This window comes from Strongylocentrotus purpuratus, unplaced genomic scaffold (genome assembly GCF_000002235.5).
Source record: "Strongylocentrotus purpuratus isolate Spur 01 unplaced genomic scaffold, Spur_5.0 spur5_scaffold_21, whole genome shotgun sequence".
NCBI lineage: Eukaryota > Metazoa > Echinodermata > Echinoidea > Camarodonta > Strongylocentrotidae > Strongylocentrotus > Strongylocentrotus purpuratus.
In genome coordinates, this window is record NW_022145607.1 from 24,956,968 (window position 1) to 24,979,344 (window position 22,377).

Below are 22,377 nucleotides of genomic sequence, written 5' to 3' on the forward strand. Positions count from 1 at the left end.
CAACACCAACGCCATCGTTATCAATATCATCAATTTCATCATCACCATCATCATCAACATGACAACCACCATGACCACCAGCAGTATCCATCATCATTCTCCACCCCCTCATCATCATGACCACCACTAGACAATTGAATAGGGTTAAATGGAAGAGGTAATCTGCTCACCAGTGTCTCAATCTCACACGCTAGCGTCTTCCTAGTTGCCTTGAGATGACAAACCTCCTCCTGTGATTTGATCCTCTTGGCTTCCAGTTCTTGTCTCTTCTGTCTCTCGATCTCCATTTGCCTCTGCCTCTCCAGCTCTCTCCTCGCGGCCTGCAAACAAAGGTTACAGGGCTCAATATGTATGCAAAAAAAGATTGTGATTGCCTATCTCAAGAACTGATTGATGGATTCCTAACAAACAAATATTCAGCCATTTCCTGCATTAACAAGAGGGTTTCTGATTATATTTTTATTTTACTTTCTCATTCTCATAATTTGTTTTTGTTCTAATTGTTCTGTATTGATTTCTATTGGTATTTATTGTTGTGTATATTTTTTTTTTAAATTGAGAATGAAATAAAGACTGAACTGAACTGAACTTGAACTATCTAGTTATTTATATATTTAATTTGTTATTATTATATTATTATTATTTAAATTCTTGGCTTCATGGAGGACCTTTGGGTGACTCACCTCTCTCTGCTGTTCTAACTTCATCCTTTGAGCTTCTCTCTCAGCTTCAATTTCTCTCTGCTTCTGCATCATTCTCTCCAACTCCAGCTGTCTCCGCCTCTCCTGCTCCAACCTGTAATCATTAGAATTTGCATTTTTCAAATTGGCAACACCGATTCTTCATTTAAAACTTACTCCAACCTGTAATCAATAGAATTTTCAAATTGGCAACACTGATTCTTCATTTGATTAATGACTAACAATCTTCAAGCAAATGCCATAACTGGTAAGTAAATATACAGCCAAACCTTCTCTAAAATCCTGTTCCAACCTGTAATCATTAGAACTTGCATTTTCAAATTGGCAACACCGATTCTTCATTTGATTAATGACTGTAACAATCTTCAAACAAATGCCATAACTGAAAGGTAAAAAAAAACAGCCAAAGCTGTCTATAAATTCCTGCTCCAACCTAAAATCATCAGAATTTGCTTTTTCAAAATTGGCAACACTGATTCTTCATTTGATTAATGACTGTAACAATCTACAAGCAAATGCTATGACTTGAAAGGAAATATACAGCCAAACCCGTCTATAAAATCCTGCGTCTACCTGCAAATCATTCGAATTTGCTTTTTAAAATTGGCAACACCGATTCTTTATTTGATTAATGAGTGTAACAATCTTCAAGCAAATGCCATATAACTGTACAGTAATTTACAGCCAAACCTATCTACACAATCTATTCAAGTGAAAGAAGAAAAGCAATGTGTATAGCAGGTAGACTTCATTCACAGTAGTTGTTCTTTTGATACATATTTCATTTACCATTAATAATCAAAAGGAAAGGGTGCAATCTTTACGGAGAGTTGATTGCTAAAACAAGGTGTACTTGCATACGAATAAGCCATTGAAAGAAACAGGAAATTATTTGTAAAAGAAATAAGAACTTTGCACTGACTGCATTTTGCTACTCAAAAGATTATAATTGTTTTCTTGCAAAAAGAAAAAAAATAAAAAATCATCAAATAATAACCTTGATGGACTATAATTTACATGTAATCATACAAACAATGAGGACATTGTACATCTGAGCATGGAATCATTTGTGTTTCTACCTGCCATGAAAAGGCTGGTGATATTTACCTTATTCTTTCTTTCCTCTCTTGCTCATGCCTTTCAATTTCCCTCTGCCTTTCCTAAAATAAGAAGAAGAAAAAAGAGACATGATTAGTGAATTTATATCTTACAGGTGGAAAACATCACAAGAATGTATTTATTAATTTATTGGTAAAATGTATTTATTAATTTATTGGTAAAATGTATTAATTTATTCATTTATTCATTTATACATTTATTTATTTTTGTCCTGAAATTTATACAGGGTAGCACATTTTCACCAATAGTGGTGGTCTTCCAAGAATGGAAGAAATAATGAAATGAATGAAATTTTCCAAAAGGGTACATGACATGCAAATAGCTCAATAATGTCAAATCAATTGCAAATAACCGAACCCCTCACAATTTCTGATTTTTTAGAACAAGCGATTTAGAATTTGATTGCATTTAGGATTGTAAGACATCAACAATTAACATTGTACTTGAGGCAGATCTATACATATAATGATAGGCATTTCTATAGCGCTGTCTATCTAGAATTTATATTCAGAGGCGCATAACTATTACCCCGGCTTTAGCCTAGCTGCCATTACAGCGCTCCAGCATTTCAGGGAATTAATTCCTGCCTTGGTACCCATTTACCTCACCTGGGTCGAGTGTGGCAAATGAAGATTAATGCCTTGCCAAAGGACATTAGTGCCGTATCAGGGATCAAATCATGACCTTTGAATTTCAAGTCAAGTGCTTAAACCACTGGACTACGACATATAGCCCAAAACAATAATAATTTGAATACAATGTGGAATTAGAGGAACCAACGTTATATATTTATTTATTATATACAAATCAATAATCAAATCTGCACATGACATGATTGCTTTCAAATGCTTAGGAAAAATCTTGTGTTATATTAACCTTTTCTCTTTCTTGGACTTCTCTCAAGGCTGCTCTCCTTCTTTCAAGTTCTTGCTGACCCTTCTCAAAGTTCTGCCTCTTTCTGTCTTCAAATGATACTGTGGGTATAGAAAAGAAAGGATCACCAGTCTAAGCTAATGAACATGTTCCTCATATACTCATCCGTTTCAGTTCAATTCAATTCAGATCAGTTCAGTTCAGTTCAGTTTAGTTTAGTTCAATTCAGTTCAATTAAATAGGCCATTTTCTTAATGTAATCAAGTGTTTAATCGCAAATCTTTGTTAAATGCCTTGTTACAAATTACTTCATTCACCCGTTACAAATTTGTTAATTACCAGTTAGGAATAGTTGTATTTCAATTGTCAGAATGCAAATTGCAAACATTACGTGTTGTTAAAGGCCCACTGCACTATTTGTAGCTACTTGCGCCCTCTCTATATTAAACAATGCCTAATCGGTGACCGTTGGTCCCTCATGATCCTCTTTTTCTTATGTAAACTGAGAGCTGAGTTGATGGGTGGTCTAATCCCTCTTGTAAACTAGTACTGATAAGCTTTAAGTAGGACAAGCCATAATGTTTGTCCTAATTTATGCAATATTTAAAACATCTAAAATAGATTCCTGGTGTTTTGTGGTGACTGGCCACAAATGGCACATTTATCAGCGAAACTAATGCCAAGCAGTGCAACTTATTGTGTAACTGAATACATAGCTAGTTCAATATCGGTGAAGAATAAATACCTGGCGTTAGTTTCTTTTCTTCTTCCAGGGGTAGCTGCTGCTCATCCACACTCTGCTGCTGAACAAGGGCAGGGGAGAGAGGAGCCCCGAACCCCCCCTGACCTGGCATACCACCAGGCATTGCACCGGGCATACCACCGGGCATAGCACCGGGCATCGCACCGGGCATCGCACCACCACCACCCCCACCACCCATCATTGCGCCTCCCACCAACGAGGCCCCGCCAAATGGCATGGTACCACCCACGGGTGCCCCGCCCATACCACCGAGACTAGCCATCATGCTAGCGGTGGGCATGGCAGGAGCTGGGGCAGGGGTAGGGGGTGCCCCTCCTGTCCCCGATGAGGTTATGCTAGAGGAGCGGCCTCGCCGGTAGGATGGGGGTACAAGGTCAGGGGGTAGCTTGGCGGGGAGGGGCTTCCCAGTCTTGACCATGTCAACGAGATGAAGGGCCACACAGAACTCCTCGCAAGTCAGTCTCCCGTCATTATCCACATCAGAGAGGCCCCTGAAAATAAGCACAAGACAAACTATGTATTTCTTACAACGATGGAAATACTGAAACAAAATATTAAGTAGTGCAAACCTTTATGATTTGATCAGTTGATAATGTACCATATGAACTAGATATGTAGAATCCACTGTCACAGGATATAAAATATTATTACTCATAGATTTCCATTGAAATTTTATATCACACAATATTCTGCATTGTGGAAATGTGTACTTTGAAAAATATATATGAAAGCCCTTTTTCCCTATCCTGGTAAAATAAATATAAAAAAGAGTACATATATATATTGTAAGAAGCATCCAGAGCAAGCTCTGTCTGCATTTTCTTGGAGCCTACTTTTACCCAGAAATGAGTAGGGGTTATGTTGAGATTCGGGAATGTGTTAGGTTAGGATTGAAGTTAGGGTGGGAATTGGGAACACTGTTTTATGATATTCAGCTAAATTTGACAAGGGAAATTTAACCACACTGAGCAATAACTCCCGGAGCATGTGATGCAGAAGAAGAGGAAGAGTACCTATGTATGTTCAAATGACGCCTGGCTGGAATGCTCCCCTGGGAGTGGAGAATGTGCATACATTGTGTGCAGGTAAGCCTTAATCCGATGACCGGGTTAATAATAATATATATATATATATATATATATATATATCTTTGAAAGGACCTGTGGTCCAGAAAAGCGCTAAATAAGAACTAGCTATTATTATTATCATTGCTATGTTCTATACAAACCAGATCTGTGCTAGATGGGCCTGTCCTAGGCCAGACTGGACCAGGATGTTCCTGGCCTGAGCCCCCGTCAAGAACCCACTCCTGGTCCTATCCTGTGTGTTGAACATCTGGGTGAACTTGAGCTTCGAGTTGTGCGGTACACCCCAGTCAGCATTTATGGAAGAGGCACGCGCCCTAAAATAAAAGACCAAGCAGGTGTTAGCTCTGTCTCAAAGGGCAAGTCGAGCCCATTTGCAAGTTGAATTGAATAAATAGTAAAAAATAAAACAAACGAAACTGTGAAAGTTACATCAAAATTGGATGAAAACATCTGTGACCTATGGATTCTCGCTGCACCTACCCGGGCATATAGGCATTGTATACAGCAAGACAATTTACAAACCTTTTTCCTCTCTTAATTTCTAAAAAAGAGGAATCTAATGCCTGTAATATATCCAGAAAAGAAAAGGCAGGAATCTAAGTATGCAATTGCTAATAAACCAACATTGATTCAGGCTGCAAACCACATTGGCTCGCGTAACTTTCTGATTTAAAAAAAAAGCCAATAACCTGTATTGCTGTGGTAAGGGCTAAAGAAGTAACGCTGTTTCTCAATTGCGTCAGTACATTTTGCATTGCCAATAATCGTAACGAGTGAAATATATAAAATAGCCATCTAGACCCAACCACAGTTTTATGACATATGAGGGTTGCATATTCACCCGTTTCGTTGCAATACAAAAATCTTATCAACTACGGTACACACAATGCTCATGAGGCCATAATGCAATGATATCCCTTTCAGCATAGCCATTCAACATTGCATTTAAAAACCATTTACACATACAGTTGATACTACGATGCAATGGAAATGGCCAATGGTGAATGGGTAAATGTGATTGGAGTGAGCTACCATGCCTACATGTTTTCACTAAATGAAAAATAGAATCAAGCGAGTTGTGATACATGGCATGTCTTTCCGTAACTTATAGTTCATAACAGCGGATGCGGTGAGCAATTCAGCTCTCGAAAGCTCTCGAAAATACTCTGGTCAATTGAAAAAAAGATCTCTGGTAAAAAACAATAAAATACTTAAATATCACTGTGAGAAAAATTGCACTTATACAACACCAAATCCTAAAAGAGCTCCCGCTAACAGAAAAGTATTTTTCACACTGGTTCATAACCTTTGTTCTCGCAACGGAAGACCTTATTGCCAGTCTCAAAGTTAGCTCTTTCTTTCCATCTTGTTTTTTATTCTTCTTCAACTGGTTGGATATTATCTTTTGAATTAGTATTTATTTTCTTAGCTGAATGTGGCAATTATTTATAATGAAATTATCAATGGTATTAAAAATGGTAGCACATCTGGAGCTATAAAAATTATAAACATTAAAGGTAAAGACCAGTATTGGAAATGCCCCAATTTCAAAAAATGAAATGGAAGCTCTTATTACCAATCATGTGAAAGAATATGTTTTGACTAATACATGATGATAAAAAATTTGCCGGGAAACCGCCTACTAATTCATATATTTGGTAAATTTGTTTCTCTCATGGTCTGTGAGAGATATAGGGTAGTCCCATATACATCTTTCTGTGTATAGTGCTTGTAACTTTACGAAGAATGGGCCAAATTTCTTATCATTTTGATGATTCCAGAACCTTGCAGATGCTAGATGCTAGATGATCAACCTTTTCTGATCGATTCCACAACGTTTCTTTCACAATGCAATCGCATGACCATAACTGGTCTTTACCTTTAACAGAACACTTGAGTACTAATGAGAATTACAAATTTCCTTTTCTATTACCAGCTGTCCATTTGGAAAATACTCAAACTTGATACCAAGACAAAATACTGAAATTGGTGAGAATTGTTCTTTCATTCATTATGCATTTGGATGAACTGTAGATCTAAACTACATGAAATGGTTGCTACAATGAATGATTAAAGCTGAGATGAGTTTTCATTCCAATCACTGAAGCAATTCAGTACCTGTAAATGACCTGATTGTAAAATGCAGCGGTGATGAACTTTGTTTTTTATTTGAATGATTCAAATACATCTATCCCTGCTAGTATGATCAAATCCATATGCCCATATTCCAGTGCGCTAACATGCAGTTAAGACCCCCCTCAAGTCACAGCCTTGGTTCAAGTAAATGTACATTAAACAAACAAATGAGGAAGTACAACTCCATTTGGCCTTATTTTTTAGTTCCCTATTTTCATTTTCTTATATATTGCAAATGCTTATCATTGTATATATCTTTGTATTGTTTTTATTGAAAATGGAAATGAATAAGAAATAAATTGAATTGAATTGAAAAATGAACAGAAGATATGAAAGTGAGTTTAAAGGCACTGTTTAACAATGTTTCCAGTTTTACAAATCTGAGATGCATGGCCCTAGGTGCTATCAGTGTCTGTGATATGATGTAATATCGAAGCCCTAACAAAGTTGTGCTTCAAAATTATCCAAAATGATCATGAAGTGCCTCAAAAAGTAAAATTCTTTAAGTGACCAGTTTTACCATACTCACTTTTTCCCAAAAGACTGTAGTGTTAAAAAAACTGTTGGAAAACGTTTTTTGAAATTTCGAATCCCAATCATAAATATCTTGATAATCTGACAGACGATCGGCTTGTAAAAGTCATGGGGTTCCTGACTGACCTAGAAGTTTATAATTATGATTGCAGCATGAGCTAAATCCAAAATAGTCTCTTATTCTGCAGCAGGTTCCCTGTGTATGTGAAGAGTATTTGTATTGAACAGCCTTGAACCAAGACTATGATGCAGTGTCATGCAGTAATGAGGGAGGCCAGCGAGCTACCTTGGAATATAGTGGTATTTTAGGCTGCCATAACCTCCAAGGGTCAACGACCTCATCGTCAATGGACGCATAAACCTGACAGGTGTTTTGAAGGCAAGTCTAATATTAACACATAATTACATGTACATGAACAACAATTATTAGTATTGTCATTAGTATTGTTATTACATTTATAAAGCACCGTTTCTGATAGTAACCACGACAACGACAACAACACATATCATAAACAACAATAACAATACATGCAGTATCATCATTGGTTGCACTTAAACCTGATAATTAGTTCAAAGGGAAGTCTAATATTAACACATAAGTAACAACATATACCATGAACAACAATAACAACAATAATACATTCAGTGTAACAGTATTGATTTGAGCAGTAGATAAACGCTTTGAAATTTGCCCATTGTTTGCAATGAGCAAATTTAAAACTGCACAGACATAAACAAATATAAACAAATATAAATAACTGTTATAAGTCTTAGATTAAAACATCAACACCAACATGGATGTGTGCCTATCCTACACTTAAAAAGTAGCGTTTTTGTTTTTGTGGCAATTCACCACGTCATAGCTGAACGAGCCTTAAAACAATCATTAAGATCATATAATAGTTAAAGCCCCACTGCACTACTTATAGCTACTTGCGCCCTCTATATAGCAAACAATGCATAATGGGTGACCATAGGTCCCCCATGATCCCCTTTTTCTTATGTTAATTGAGAGCTGATTTGATGAGATAGCCACTTGAGTCTTGCTTCTAGCAGATGTACGAGTGCCTTTCTTACCTCTCTGGAGAACCCTGAACCGTTCCTGCTCTTGCCATTGCATTCTGCTGGGCAGTACCTGCTCCAAAACCTGTGACAAAACAATTAAGATTGTGACAACATACATGTATACAGAAAAAAAAAGGAGTTCAGGAAAAATTTTCATAGAAATTACTATAGTATTGGGATGAGCTTAACAAAGAAACTTCCACCCGACAAAACCTGTAGAATATACAACAGAGATCATAGTTACACTGCACATGTGAGATAGTGGGTGAACATTTGACGTAAATGTGAATTGTTTGCAAGCATCAAATGTTTGTGAGAGGTTCAGATTCAAGAAAGTTTCATGCAGAAAAAAAAACTAAATCGCAACTGACACAACACCGAATTTCTGGCTAATCCTGGTGATTGACAACACCTGTTATTTGGGTAAACACCTGAACGGTGTCTTTAATACCTATACATACCTCCCATATTAGGTGTTGGTCTGTTTGGTAGAGTGTTGAAGCCGCCTGGTTGCATCCCTGCACCTGGCATCCCCCCTGCACCTGGCATGCCTGCACCTGGCATCACCCCTACACCAGGCATCCCTCCTGCTGGCATGGCACCAAAGCCTTGCATTGGCCTCACCATTCCTGAGAAGAAAAGATACAGATGACAATGATAACAATGATGTAATTTAGAGAGAATTTCAACTAAAAAAACATGTTAACAATCTTTTACATGTTATTTGTTTGATTGCTAGAAAAGAAGAGATAAAGATGATGCTGATGGTAACAATGATAATGATGATGATAATAACCAACAAGAAAAATGATGTGATTTAGAGAGAATTTCAACTAAAAACATGTTCGCAATCGTTTACATGTTATGTGTTTGATTGCTAGTATAGAGAAGATAAAGATGCTGCTGATGGTAACCATGATAATAATAATGTTAATAATAACCAACGAGGAAAATGATGTGATTTAGAGAGAATTTTAACTAAACACATGTTAACAATCTTTTAAAATAGCGGATTATTTGGCAAACTCAAGCTGATGAAAACAGGTCTAAAGAAAGTACAGAAGGGCAGGGATTTTAGGGTCACTGCCAATGAAAGCATTGAATAGAGCAAGGAAAAAAATACACAGGGGCTCGGAGCAAATTAGCCCCCGAAATGCCATAAAGAGACCCGAAAGTCATAAAAGAGCCCCCAAAATTTGCATAGAGTTCAATGCAAAACAAATTAAAGAGTGTTATTTTCATGGAAGTAAGCTTGAAAAGTAGTCCCCAAAATTGTTAAAGTATTTTTTTCCCTGGAATAGAGCCACTCACCAATTGGTTGAACACCGAAGCCAGGCATTGCAGGGGCTGGAGCTTGCTTGAGACTCGCTGGTAGCGTCCTGGGGAGCTCTACCCTGCTCAGCTTCTTCTTGATGAGATACATGGCGATGGAGAACTCCAGCTTGTCAAGTTTGCCATCAGAGTTCATGTCAGACAGCATCCTGTAAACACACATATGAATGAAAAGGTTTTTAGAATATATTAGTATGTCTTGTAGCAAGTGGAGCCTTTAATCAGTCGGTCAGTCACTCAATTAGTCACTCAATCAATCAGTCACTCAATTAACCAGACAGTCAATAAATAAATAATGGTTAGTCAATATCAAAAAGTCAATGGTAAAGTGTCAAATTAGAGTCGGTGCTTGTAGACTAGGAGGAAGAGGAAGGAGGGGAGAGAGGGGAAGGGGAAAAGGTGAAAGGGAGGGAGTGTGTGTGTGTGTGTGTGTGTGTGAGAGAGAGAGAGAGAGAAAGAAAGAGAGAGGGAGAATCTCACCATATATGACCTAGTACTTGTTGTGGCAGCCCTGACTGCATGAAGAAACCTCTTGCAGCATCACCTGTAGAAATTAGAAATTAAACATACATGTAATACATGAAATTTCTGCTTCCTATGATATGATTAGACGCTGAGATAATTCAATCACCCTCACTGTATTCATTATCGTTATTTTTTAATTATTTATGTCTTTTTTTCGCCTCCTATATTGTACAAGCATTGCTTTTTAATAGGTTCCTCATATTACACGTTATTGATTATTTACTGCCATCATTTTATTTTTGTCATTATGCTTTATCTTGCTGACCTTGATAATACGTAAACTGTTATTTTGTGGAAAGTGAAACAATAAAACAAAACAAACAAACAGATGATGAGCCCCACTTTATTACAAGCATTTGTTCAACCATGAAACCCAAGCACTTATATCATAAAAGCAATTACTGTAAAAAAAAATAAAAAATTACTACCTAAAAAAACAATTTTCAACAAAATGTCACTCATATTGTCGAACAGATTTATGTAAATGAAATATACATCATTTTTTTTTATTTTGTTGTTGTTAAAGTCACAGTGTAGACAACATGCACAGTGTACATGTACATCTCTTTGTTGGTAATACGTATCTCATACAGAGTTAGTGCATTCATTTTTCTCTCATGCAGGCAAAGAATATTTAACCTTTAATTAGCATCCTTTGTACATGTACACTAATGGTTTCAGGTCGCATACACAGTGTGCTTCATGACACTAATTAGTTATAAATCTGTGCGAAGCCAAAGGGGAGTAATCATGGATAATGGATGACTTCCTCCTCATCCATGTAGAGGTTTATATTCCATAAATAGATTACAAGCATGACAGGTAGAGAGAACCTTCTTTTAATGGACTTTAAGTATTCCTTACTTTCTATTGACTGCCTTTGCTTTCCCCTGTCTTTTTACTTTGTCCCCTTGTTTTTCCCTTCCCTCTCTTTTTCTCTATAATACATTGTGTACATGTATCACGGATTGTATCCCAGGCCTTAAATTAATCGACGGCCATCGACGGCCAGGCCGTCGATGCCCCTATGACTGGCCGCGGTGCCCTCCCAAAAAAAGATAAATTCACGGCCAAAAAGGCCGTGCCCTTTTTTTCAAACTGGCCGACGTGCCTTTTTTTCCAACTGGACGTGCCCTTTTTTTTTAAATTTGCGCACATAAAACCACCAATTGCGCCCATAATCATCTAAAACTAGACGGCAAGGCGCAAGTGTTTTCCGTGAAAATGCGCCCATAAATTATTAGAACAGTAAAAATACACGAATCACGAACAGTCTGCCGCCCACGAGCTCTCTTCTAGCTTCGTATTTAGTGCTTTAATAAGGCGTAAGTGCCGTGAAAATGCGCCCTTTGTTATTATATAGGCAATGCGCTAGCGCACGTACAATCACGCGATCGCATGATATGCATATGGTGCATGCTGTTGACGCACGCACGTACGTACGTACGTACAAATCGAAGGCCAGGATCAAGAAAACAAATCGTCAAATGGAGAAATAAACAAGCATTCAAATAGTCATTAGAGATCTGTCGAGGTTTGTTTGTAGGTCTAGTTTATTATTTTATCTCAAATAGAATTTAGAATTATCTTATTAATAAGTTAAGAACACCTACGATGTTCTCGATCGTAGTTACTCTCATTTTGCCACCAGCCGACCTCGCTTCAAAAAGCTTCCCCGCCAGCTTCCCAAGACGAACGTTTCGAGTCCCGGTAAAATTACGCGCTGCGAATCTCCGAGGGTGCATCGGTTTCGCTGGCAAACTTCCAGCCCGACAGCTTCCCACCAAAAGTGGCGAGAGTGTGTGTGCGAGGAACGATTTTGGTTTCGTGAATGCACGTTACGCAACTGAGCTGAGCGTGTCACTTTCAGCTGTCGAATGTCTATAAGGACATTTTTACATCTTATTTCATTAGTTAGGCCTATCTAGACCTTTCTATACAACACTTAAAAAGATAATTTCTTCAAATTTGCTCCTACTACCGAGAGAGTGGCGGAAGGTTTGTGTGTGAGGTGCGATTTTGATTTGGGATACCCGGCCCGGTAAACTTGCCAAGTCCTTCTGACTTTCGTATTTGTGAAATTGACAATTTATTTATTCATTTGCTCATCAATATTTTTAGTTACTTTAAAATACTGTTTAATGTGCAAGTTTGATGTTCTTAATCAATCTTTCCTGTTCATATTGTTAAGATTAAAAAGTTATTAGATTGATCGTTCGATCTATTCACATTATGAAATTAACATTTGTAGACTCTTTTTGAACTTATGATTAGATAAGGGGGCCTATCTCTTTTTGGAAAATTGCCCCTTGCTCTGGTAAATTCCCGTGGCAAAGGGCAACTTAAAAAAAAAATTGCCCCTTGCTCCTGGCTGCTAAATCTAAGGCTTGCGGGCCGCCGCCTTGTTTGTATGTACCGTAGACCTCTATACATTCTGTGAAGAAGCTGGTGCTAAAAGTCATGGGAAATTGATCCCGCACAAGTTTCATAAAATACACATGACATCTAACAAAAATAGAATCAATTTTTTTGGCCTCATACTCGATGCCCTTTTTGTAAAATATTTTGGCCTCGATGCCCTTTTTGTAAAAATATTTTGGCCTTGGTGCCCTTAAAAATATGAGGTACTCAAGGCCAAACTGGCCTTGCCCTAAAAATGACGAAATTTAAGGCCTGGTATCCTCTACATCTTCCTTCACCCCCCTGCCTGTCTCTAACTCGCTCCCTCTCTTTCTGTCTCTCTCTTTCTGTCTCTCTCCCTCTCTTTCTCCCTCTCTTTCTCTCTGACTCTCTTTCTCTCTCTGTCTCTCTCCATCTCTGCCTTTGTCTGTCTCCGTCTCTCTCTGTCTATCTCCCTCTCCACTTTCTCCTTCCTTTCCTGAGCCCTTATGTACTGTAACCTTCTTCTCCTCTTTCCCCTTCAAGTCCATGTACAAATAATACCCCACTTCCAAACTGATTTTGGTATCTCCATCTCTCTGTCCGTCTCTCTCTGTCTCTCTCTCTCTCTCGTTGCATATTTTGTACAAATTTGCAGCAAAAGAGCCTCCTTCCCACATCTGTCCTATGCTACTACATGTACATTCTAAATCCGCATTACACTACCACAATTAATAATCATTCTTGATCAGAATGCAAGCGACTCCATTCTGTATTTTTCAACAAGAATATACACTGAATTTTCAAAGCAGATCTGTTTGTACACTTTGCATTGATATTTTTAAAATAACATACATCAACCCTACAAGGAGAGGGGAAAAAAAAATCATGAGGTGAACAAATGCTTTGTCCAGGAAATGAATAACTCTTATTGGTAACGTCAAACAGCATCACACACTCCTCACAAAACTTTGACCGAATTTGGATGATCAAGTTACAGACATTGAGTTCCTTATCAGTCAGACATCTGTCTAGTGTCTACGTATGGAGAAACCCATGCCCCTTGATCGCCTCAAGATTATTGGCTTCTACATTGGGAGCATTTACAATGCAAACAAAAACCACTGGTTTTTCTCACATTCTGGGGTTTTGTCTGAAGTTGCTAGACAACTAGTATACACACAAATTAAAAAAATATCGACTTCTAGATAGTTTTCGTTTTCAACGCCTGCTGAAACTCTGCTGTTTTTTGCAGTGTAAATACTCACTCTCGAAACACAGGTGAATTATTCCGGTTTTGGTCTAGTGATTGTCCTCGCTTCTGTGCTGTTGCATACAGAGCAGCGATAAATGGCGCACACGCACGACTCACCAAAAAAACAGAATTATCAAACATCAATGTTTTTTCCTGTTGTTTTTTGCATGGGTGTAAATGGTAGTTCAAAAGAGTTTTTTTCCCGAAAGTAGTTTTTTTTCTGCAATGTGAATGGGGCTATTGTAGGTTGATTGTGGAAAAGGACTGTGCAAAAATTGGAATTTCCACGTACATGTACATGAAGGCAGTACTGGCTGACAATGTATTAAGCTATTGCTTTTATATGTGTAAGACACATGTTTCTTTCCTATGCACAGACATGTGTCACTTTGAAGAAAAACTTTGTCTAAATCCCATGTTGATGTGTTCACTCACCAGTAATGAAACCATTGACCGGCTTGAGCTGGTTGAATTGACTATCATGCTTGGCTCTGTCGTCTGCTGTTATCCTCCAGTCTAAATACATGTACAAGAGCAAAAAAGTGGAAAATGGTTAGATATTGGAGGGAAAAAGGATGACAGGCAGACAAAAAGACAAACAAATGACAGTATGAGAGACAGAGAGAAAGAGATAAATATCAAGACAAAGAGACAGAGAAGTGGAAATAAAAGTGGAAATAAAAGGGAATTTTCAAAACATATGATTTCCATATTTTAAAAAAACAAAGAAACCCTCACAAGTACATTACACACACAAAATTTCGATGGAAAATGTATAATATCATATGTCAACACAGACTTTCTCCAACTTAAAAACTACAGCAGATTATTTAGTTACAAACTGAGCAGTGTGGATGTTCGCCTGTGGAGAAAAGAAAGTAGCCTAAAAGGAAGCCACGTGATTGATTTTATGGCACCCAAATTTCTATTTCTAATGAGAAAGGGAAAGATATGCATAAATGTATTATAAATACAGACATATAGGAGGTATTGTGGAAATTAATATCCATAATTGACTGAAGGAATCGTAGCAGGGGAGAATAAACTTCCAACAGGACGGTGGCAAAAGTTGCTTTCTGAAAAGATCACTGGTTATATTTCTGCTGGTGTTGGAATGATTAATGACGATATTTAAAAATGTAAAAACCTGAAATTGCCTCTAAAAAGATTACTGGTTAATCTTTTTGTAGAAATGGATTGATGAATGATAATCTTTTCCCTAGAATCACAATAACATGTTACTGCCTTTTGTAAAGGTCACTGAATAAGATTTGGAATGATCAATGAAAACAATTAATTCAGAACCATAATGACCTGTTACTGCCATCTACAAAAACAGTGGATAATGAATATTATTTTCACCACATTGTTTCATAGTCTAGATACTAATAAAGCAATTTAAAGTGATACAGCCTTAGTTTGGATCACTTTATATAAATATGTGCTGAAATTGGACCGTACAAGATTTTAATTTATTAATCTTTGATAGTAAGCTTACCGGTACCTTGATGCATGCTCCCTCCTTGCATCATCCTGTGGTGGTAGAGTTTCCACGTACCTAGCATACACATGGTAGAAGATATCAAGAATTATAATCAAGTTCAGTTTTGTTGAGATACACTGTACTTTCATAGAGTTTTCAGCACTGATTGTACATGTACATGTACAATCCAGAGAGGTGATCAGAAGTCAAAATAGTGTTGAGATACTTCCATACAGCCTTTCAATGCATGATAACTGATATGGGCAGTGATTGTATGAGGTACAAGTATGATTGCAGCATATGTCTACCCTTCTCTACACGTAAATTGCACTGGCTTGGTAAGAAATGCATACATGTACACGTACTGTCGGTACATGTACGACCTAGATATATCACAGCTTCTGTGACTAATAGCAGGTTTCCACCTTCATAAATAGCTGTATGACGAAAACTTGTATCCTGGAGGAGGGTGGCTACTTCCCCCCCCCCCCCCCTCCATCTTTAATCACACAGGCCCATTAGCTAGATGTGTTAATTACTTTAAAACATTCATAGTACCCACTTCATCTGTTCAAATGCACAGCTTGTATCCTGTAAAGGGGGGGGGGGCTATTTTATCATACAGGCCTATAAGCTAGATCATTAAACTTTGAAAGTTTAATCACAATGTTGAGGTAAGTTCACTGTACAGTGTATTAAAGCAACAATATGTGAAAGGGTCACTGATATGGACTTCAATAGTACTTAAACATGCAAATAGTGTTGAGTTGCACTCAAGTGTTGGAAGCCCCAGATTCAACAAAACTTTGTTGGCAAAATTTCACTTAAATTGTATCATGATGTGAAAGAGGATGTCAATGAAGACACAATTTTGCAAAGATTTCCCCCCCCCCAAAAAAAAAAAATGTGTTTGAAGACAAATGATGATCAAAGAATACACAATATTCTACTTTAAACACATTTGTTATTTTGTTTTTGAAAAATCCTTGCAGAAATTTGTTTTAAATAACATCCTCTCTCACATTATAATACAATTTAAGTGAAATTTTGCAATCAAATTTTGGGGCTCCCAACACTTTAGAGGGGCTTTTAGGGCTCTTACGCCATTCATGAATAAGAGCATTTAATCAAGTATTGAAGCCTCTTAATTGGCAATGCAGAGTAAATCTATAATCACTATTTTTTAGTATAAATTGGCAAATCCATTCTGATTGTTAGTTTAAATCTTCATTTAACTCTTTCATTTTAATAAGAAACACTTGTATTTTTTTCAAAGATATGAAAGAGTAGAAAATACAATTAATAGTTGCCACTTAGGGGAGGAAAAGCCGATTCATTTAGACCTTAAGAAAACTCTGAATTTCTACGTGGGGTAAAGACTGCATGCATGAGCTCTGAAATACGAATCTCCATGAATTTTACATCTATAACTGGAACGTGTTCTTGGATCATTTGATGAAAGGAAGGAAACGTCTGGTTGGCCTTAAGTATAGAATGACTAATCTAAAGCTACATGTGTACATGTACATGTATCTAGAGGTGAAGGTGAAAAAGGGCAATAAAAACAAAGAAGAGTCTGAGTGTGTATTAAAGTGTACGTGGGTCAGTGATAACAACATCTTATACATGTAAATGCAGGCTCTTCAAATTCAATACATGTATTCATATGCAAGATCACATCTGTGAAGGTTCGTTAATCTGACAGACTTAAACGCACCATCAAAAAATCCGTACGAAATAAATCTGAACGATGATCTGACAAAAGTAATTAGCCGGAAGACCCCCATGAGCATGAATGGTAGTGGGTTCACAAGGTGAGAATAAATGACTTTGTACAAAACCTCTTGGTGCATTTTGGTACCTTTAGCTTTAGGCCTTTATGGTTGCAGGGCTAATACAGTGAAACCTGTCTACATGTATAACGACCACCAAGGGAGACAAAAAAGTGGTCTTTATAGGCAGGTGATCTTGATGTACAGGTTCCTTTAGTACATGTTTCAATGAGAAACCATTTTTAAGGGAAACAAAAACTGTGGTCTTTATATACAGGTGGTCGCTAAAGCAGGTTTGACTGTAGTGTTAAAATAAATCGGTCCCAATCATGATATACATACTAACCACTAAAGTGTCAATTTTGTTGGGTATCCACCGGTATCAAATGTTCTACATAACACAAAAAAGAGTTTAAAGTGTGCAGCATACTATATATACATGTATGCAAGAAACATTTTGTGATACTGTGGGGGAAAAAAAAATCCCTATTATTTCTCATTTTGAGGGTATGTATGGTTTTCATGGCAGACCCACAAGAAGCAGACATTCATTACGGTATCTATATTTTCTGTTTTCCAACCTGTACACTTAAACACACTTCTGTCATCATTTTAAAAAATATATAAATAATGCATCATTTACTTAATAATTACTCTTTTAAAATAAAAATTTCCAATTTCTTGAGTAATCCCTGGACTCTGTAGATTCATAAAGTTTTCTGCTGTAAAACATCAGACCTCAACTCTGTAATTTCAAATTTGTAGAAGTTTCTTAGCCATATAAATCGAGGGGTCAGTAACACAAAGACGTAACTCCATTTTGGCCATTTTGAGAAAAAGTGGTTTATGTGTCACTGAGCACTTGGGCCTTTTAAGTCTATGTTTCACTAGCCATTGACTTGAATGGAGTGCTTGGTGGAGTTACATGCAAGTCTTTGTGTTTCCTGGAAAGCCCACATTTTTCTGAGTATTTTGATATCAAATACTCATTTTGGCAAAATCTGGAGTTATGTCTTTGTGTCACTGAACCCTCAAAATGCTAACACTACTCTCCAGAGAGCCAGGATCCCTATCTATTCTACAAAACAAGGGGTTCAGAATCTAAAAAAGCCTCTGAAAAATCACTTTGTATAAATCAATGAGCTTCTTTCATCTCCTATCAATTGTTCATAAAAGAAGAACATTTCAATCTCACTTAAAAGAACTTTGCCTCAAATTAAACAAAGCAATAGCCAGATTGTGTTCTGACCATCTGTGACCAAATTCCATGAAAATATCCTGACCCAACTTTGGTTGCACTTGGAACAATGTACATGTATGCATTTATTAGTCATACAGAGAGTGTCTTGGATTAAAAGTTTACATGATCTTTGATCTTACATGTAGGACATGACCTCCAACATCACTTGAATGTGAAGGCCTTCCTAATACATTTATAACAAACGGTTGGTCTTAATCAGAGTGACAGAGGTAGACTTTAACGTCTTCAGTATACATTAGTGTGCATTAATCTGTCCCATGCTACCCTATCGTCCCAGGCTATCCCATTAGTGTGCTTTCTAGTGTCACACCATACGACTCCTAATATGAGTTACTGGAGTGTAAAGGCCTCGCACAGCTCACGGTCTTAATCCAAGTGACAGAGTTATACTCCGTCTCCAGTACAGGTTGTATGTTTAAAGGGAAAGTCCACCCCCAAAATAAGTTTGTTTCGATAGAGGCAGAATAATAAGAAAATCAGGTGAGTGAAAGTTTGAGCAAATTCTGAATGAAAATAAGAAAGTTATGAATTATTGAAGTTGTGATCAATCAAATACAAATTGGCAACTCTGTGACTTATTATACGAGCTCTCCTTCATTTGCTTTGTGCATAATATTCCATAAAATCATGTTTTCTTTGTTATTAATGACGGAATATATATTTGTTCCTTGCAGGGGGAGTATAGAAACATATTTGCAATTATTATATTTAGGGTGCATGTATGGTTGAAATTTTTCTTGAGGGAAAATGAAAATTTTAGATTTTTTTAGTACTGAGCAAATGGAAGTTGAGCTCGCACGATACGTCATAGAGTTGTCAATTTGTGTTTGATTGATCACAACTTCAAAAATCCTAACTTCCTTATTTTTAATCGGAATTTGCTCAAACTTTCACTGACTTGTTTCTCTCATTTTTCTACTCCTATTAAAACTAACTTAATTTCAGGGTGGACTTCCCCTTTAATAGTGTGCTCATCTTATTTGTCAAAAAAATTAAATCTTTCCATGCTACCCCATTTAATAATAGGGTGCTTTCGATTCTCACATCAAATATAGAGACTTCGCACAGCTCATGTTATTTCCCTTTTAGTAAACGCTATTGTTTTCTCACAACTGTAACTCCTTTTTGCAATCATGTGACTTTTGATTCACCAAGGGCTAATCCGGAATGGCAAACTTGCACCTGGGAAGAGAGATATCTGATTTTGATCAGATCTGTTTGAAAACAGACATTTATTTGTGACTGGCTTTACTGAGAGCAAAGGAGGTCTTTAGCATCATGCTTTGGCAGGGCTTAGCTGCCTCTCACCTTGGCATGCCTGGCACACTGCCGGCTTGAAAAGCAACACCTTGCTTACCTTTTTTAAATGAGAAAATCAGACTCAAATTTGATAATATAGAAAAAATGCATGAATATAATCTCTATTGCTTAGTTAAATGGTAAACATTTAAAATCCTCAACATCACCATGCAAGCCGACACTTACAAGCAGCATTTAAATCCTAAATTGACACAAAATTGTTTTATACAAAAACACACAAAATAAATATTACAGGGTTGTTTTCTTCTTTTCTAAATGTTTTTCTATCGCTTCTCTGTTCTCTGTACATGGATTTAATGTACTCCTGTTGTCATTTTCACAATGCCAAGAAATCAAGGAAATATTGCCCGACTCCTGTCGTGTGATTTGGAAGAGAACGCAAGAGCTCAGAGCTGAGCTCCCTCATGTGCTGAAGCATCAATATGATGTTACTTGTGGAAGTCTTTCGAGAAAAAGTCCAATAGTCAGCACTACCTACAGTATTGTTTGTTCCAGATACTGATCAAATGCAATATCGGATATTTGTTCAACCTTCTAAATCTACATGTATGTCAACCACACTACCTCCATACATCTCTCCTTACAAGAGTTTGGAGTCAGGGAGAAAGCCTAGACCAGAACCTGACCAGAAAATTTGAAATATTTGTTTTGAACCCGGGACAAGACCGAAACCTGAAAAAAGGGGATTTTACCTACAAGTTACGATACCATTATGAGCGCTGTCAAAATCATTCCAACTGTGAGTACGTTAAATTAAGAACTTAGAAGCAGAAGTCTGCACTTGTCATAATTTAAATTTATCGTCCGCTTCAGAACTTTACGTTCATAATTATAATAATTCAACACTGCCAAGTCACTTGCTGGTAAGATTCTCAATTGTTTAGGATTACCTGAGGTAAGTACGATCATCGTTCACTTAAAAAGTAATTTGTTGTGTTATTCGACTTAGATCTACCTCCCATTTAATTGTGTTCCTCAATTTTTTAACCTTTTTACTCCTACCCTGGACTGTCACTGGCTTGGAAAAATATTAGTCAGACTTGGTCTAAATTAAAGTAGATCTAAATCTAGAGTTAGACTTACTTTTCTTGTCAACAGTAGGGGCGCTAGTGCGAGAATGAGGATGGGCCGCATAAACGAGGATATCCTTGTAAACGCGTACAAAATCGCATCCTAAAAATAAGGATCGTCCTTATCATTACCGATCCGCACGCTGGCAATGCGAAAAACGGATTCCGCGTGATAAGATAGCCCCTGCTCACCATCTACTTTTATGGGTTGTCCGTCTTCCGTTCCCGAGGATTTATCGTTCATAACACGAAAGTCTCTTAGCTGCGTAAGTGAGAAATGCATCATTCATGGCCTGGAGCATCATGGAATGCGTTTTTTCGCATCGCCAACGATCATCCGCGAAAATGCGGACGATACTTATTTTTTAGGACAAGATTTGTCCGCGTTCACAAGGATATCATTGTTTATGCGGACGATCCTTATCACGCTTATTCTCGTAGTCTACCAGCGCCCTAGTAGACCTAGACCTAGATCTAGGGCTAGGCCTAGGCCCTAGATCTAGACTCTAGTTCTAGACCTAAGTTAACTGGTCAAAATAAAATTGTTCTTAGAAATGAGTTAGAGGTCTACATTTCGGCACACTTGCACTTAAAATTTTGGCACATTTACAAGTTACTGTAGAAGGGTCTACTCTTTTGAATAGTCTAAGTAATTTTAAGGATTATGATAATTCTTGTCAATTTCAAGTGAAATATAATATTTAATTATTAACTGCACAGACAGCATAGGGTCTAGCTAATTCATTCAAACAGTTATCACTGCACTCACACTCACAAACTCATGCACATAATCTCAAGTGAAACAACAAACATGATGTGCACTACTTCTTTGCATTGCAACTTGCAAATCATGACATGACACGAATTAGACTCTCTAGAATTTGTTAAGAATAGATGCAATAAATCAGAACATTCAATGGCAATCATACTCACCAGTAGTATATTGTAATATTAAAGAAAACAATGCGTTCAATGACAGTTCCCCCTCTTTAATAATAGCTGGACAAGATAAAAGTCACGATCTTGGAGTTTGATAGGCAATAGCGAAAAAAAGACTCGCCCCATCTGATCTTACATGCAGGAAGTAATCAAGGCGCCCTTTATAAGAGCGCTATTGATTGGTCAGTTTCCGATTACTACCATTTCTCATACTGAGTTCAAGTCATAAGTTACTGAGTATATTCCACAAAGATATCTAATTTTATCATCTAAAAGGATAATTACATGATTAAAATATAATCCGCATTCACAAAACCATTAGGAAACACAAATTTTGCTCAAAAATTAGATGTTCTGCCACGCCCCTTTTATACAAACCAATAGGATACTGTGTTATAAATGCAGTAGTGAAACGCTTTAGATGTGACCTTTGACATTAATATCGTCTGCTTCTATTAAATGTGGAAATTTGATGCATTGATTGAGTACGTACGTAGGCCCTACACAGTCAACGTCAGATAGTTGTAAACCAATTCATAATGAAATTTATTTATTGGTCTGTAACATTAGACGGCTCACTCGTCAAAAAGGAGCTTCTACTCGGGAACGATGTAAGTAGATAAAAATAGACTGTACTAGAGGTCTAGATCTATGGCAATAATTCACGGGAAGATTGATGATCTCACTCGCCTGCATGCATGGCGCGGCGTGCGGCGATAGGCTCGGTCGCGGGGGCGGGCTCGGGTGCCGCGCGCCCTCAAG

General features: G+C 37.3%; 2 protein-coding genes across 2 annotated transcripts in view; one reads left to right on the top strand and one right to left on the bottom strand.

Moving 5' to 3' along the window:
* The window catches only part of LOC590293 (intersectin-1), a 65,021-nt gene extending 43,296 nt beyond the window's left edge, over nucleotides 1-21,725 (bottom strand). Inside the window, exons 1-13 of the mRNA XM_030994262.1 lie at nucleotides 21,610-21,725; nucleotides 15,269-15,328; nucleotides 14,206-14,286; nucleotides 10,092-10,155; nucleotides 9,591-9,760; nucleotides 8,741-8,908; nucleotides 8,292-8,361; nucleotides 4,685-4,858; nucleotides 3,439-3,947; nucleotides 2,697-2,794; nucleotides 1,809-1,861; nucleotides 684-795; nucleotides 171-320 (exon numbers count right to left, since the gene is read on the bottom strand). Of these exons, the coding sequence (XP_030850122.1) occupies nucleotides 171-320; nucleotides 684-795; nucleotides 1,809-1,861; nucleotides 2,697-2,794; nucleotides 3,439-3,947; nucleotides 4,685-4,858; nucleotides 8,292-8,361; nucleotides 8,741-8,908; nucleotides 9,591-9,760; nucleotides 10,092-10,155; nucleotides 14,206-14,286; nucleotides 15,269-15,302 (1,683 nt within the window). The 5' untranslated portion in view covers nucleotides 15,303-15,328; nucleotides 21,610-21,725. The remainder of the gene's footprint in view (nucleotides 1-170; nucleotides 321-683; nucleotides 796-1,808; nucleotides 1,862-2,696; nucleotides 2,795-3,438; nucleotides 3,948-4,684; nucleotides 4,859-8,291; nucleotides 8,362-8,740; nucleotides 8,909-9,590; nucleotides 9,761-10,091; nucleotides 10,156-14,205; nucleotides 14,287-15,268; nucleotides 15,329-21,609) is intronic.
* Nucleotides 21,726-22,088: 363 nt separating this feature from the next.
* LOC577132 (quinone oxidoreductase-like protein 1) overlaps nucleotides 22,089-22,377 on the top strand; it is a 34,194-nt gene continuing 33,905 nt past the window's right edge. The window contains exon 1 of the mRNA XM_030995464.1: nucleotides 22,089-22,226. Coding sequence (XP_030851324.1) covers nucleotides 22,155-22,226 — 72 coding nt within the window. The 5' untranslated portion in view covers nucleotides 22,089-22,154. The remainder of the gene's footprint in view (nucleotides 22,227-22,377) is intronic.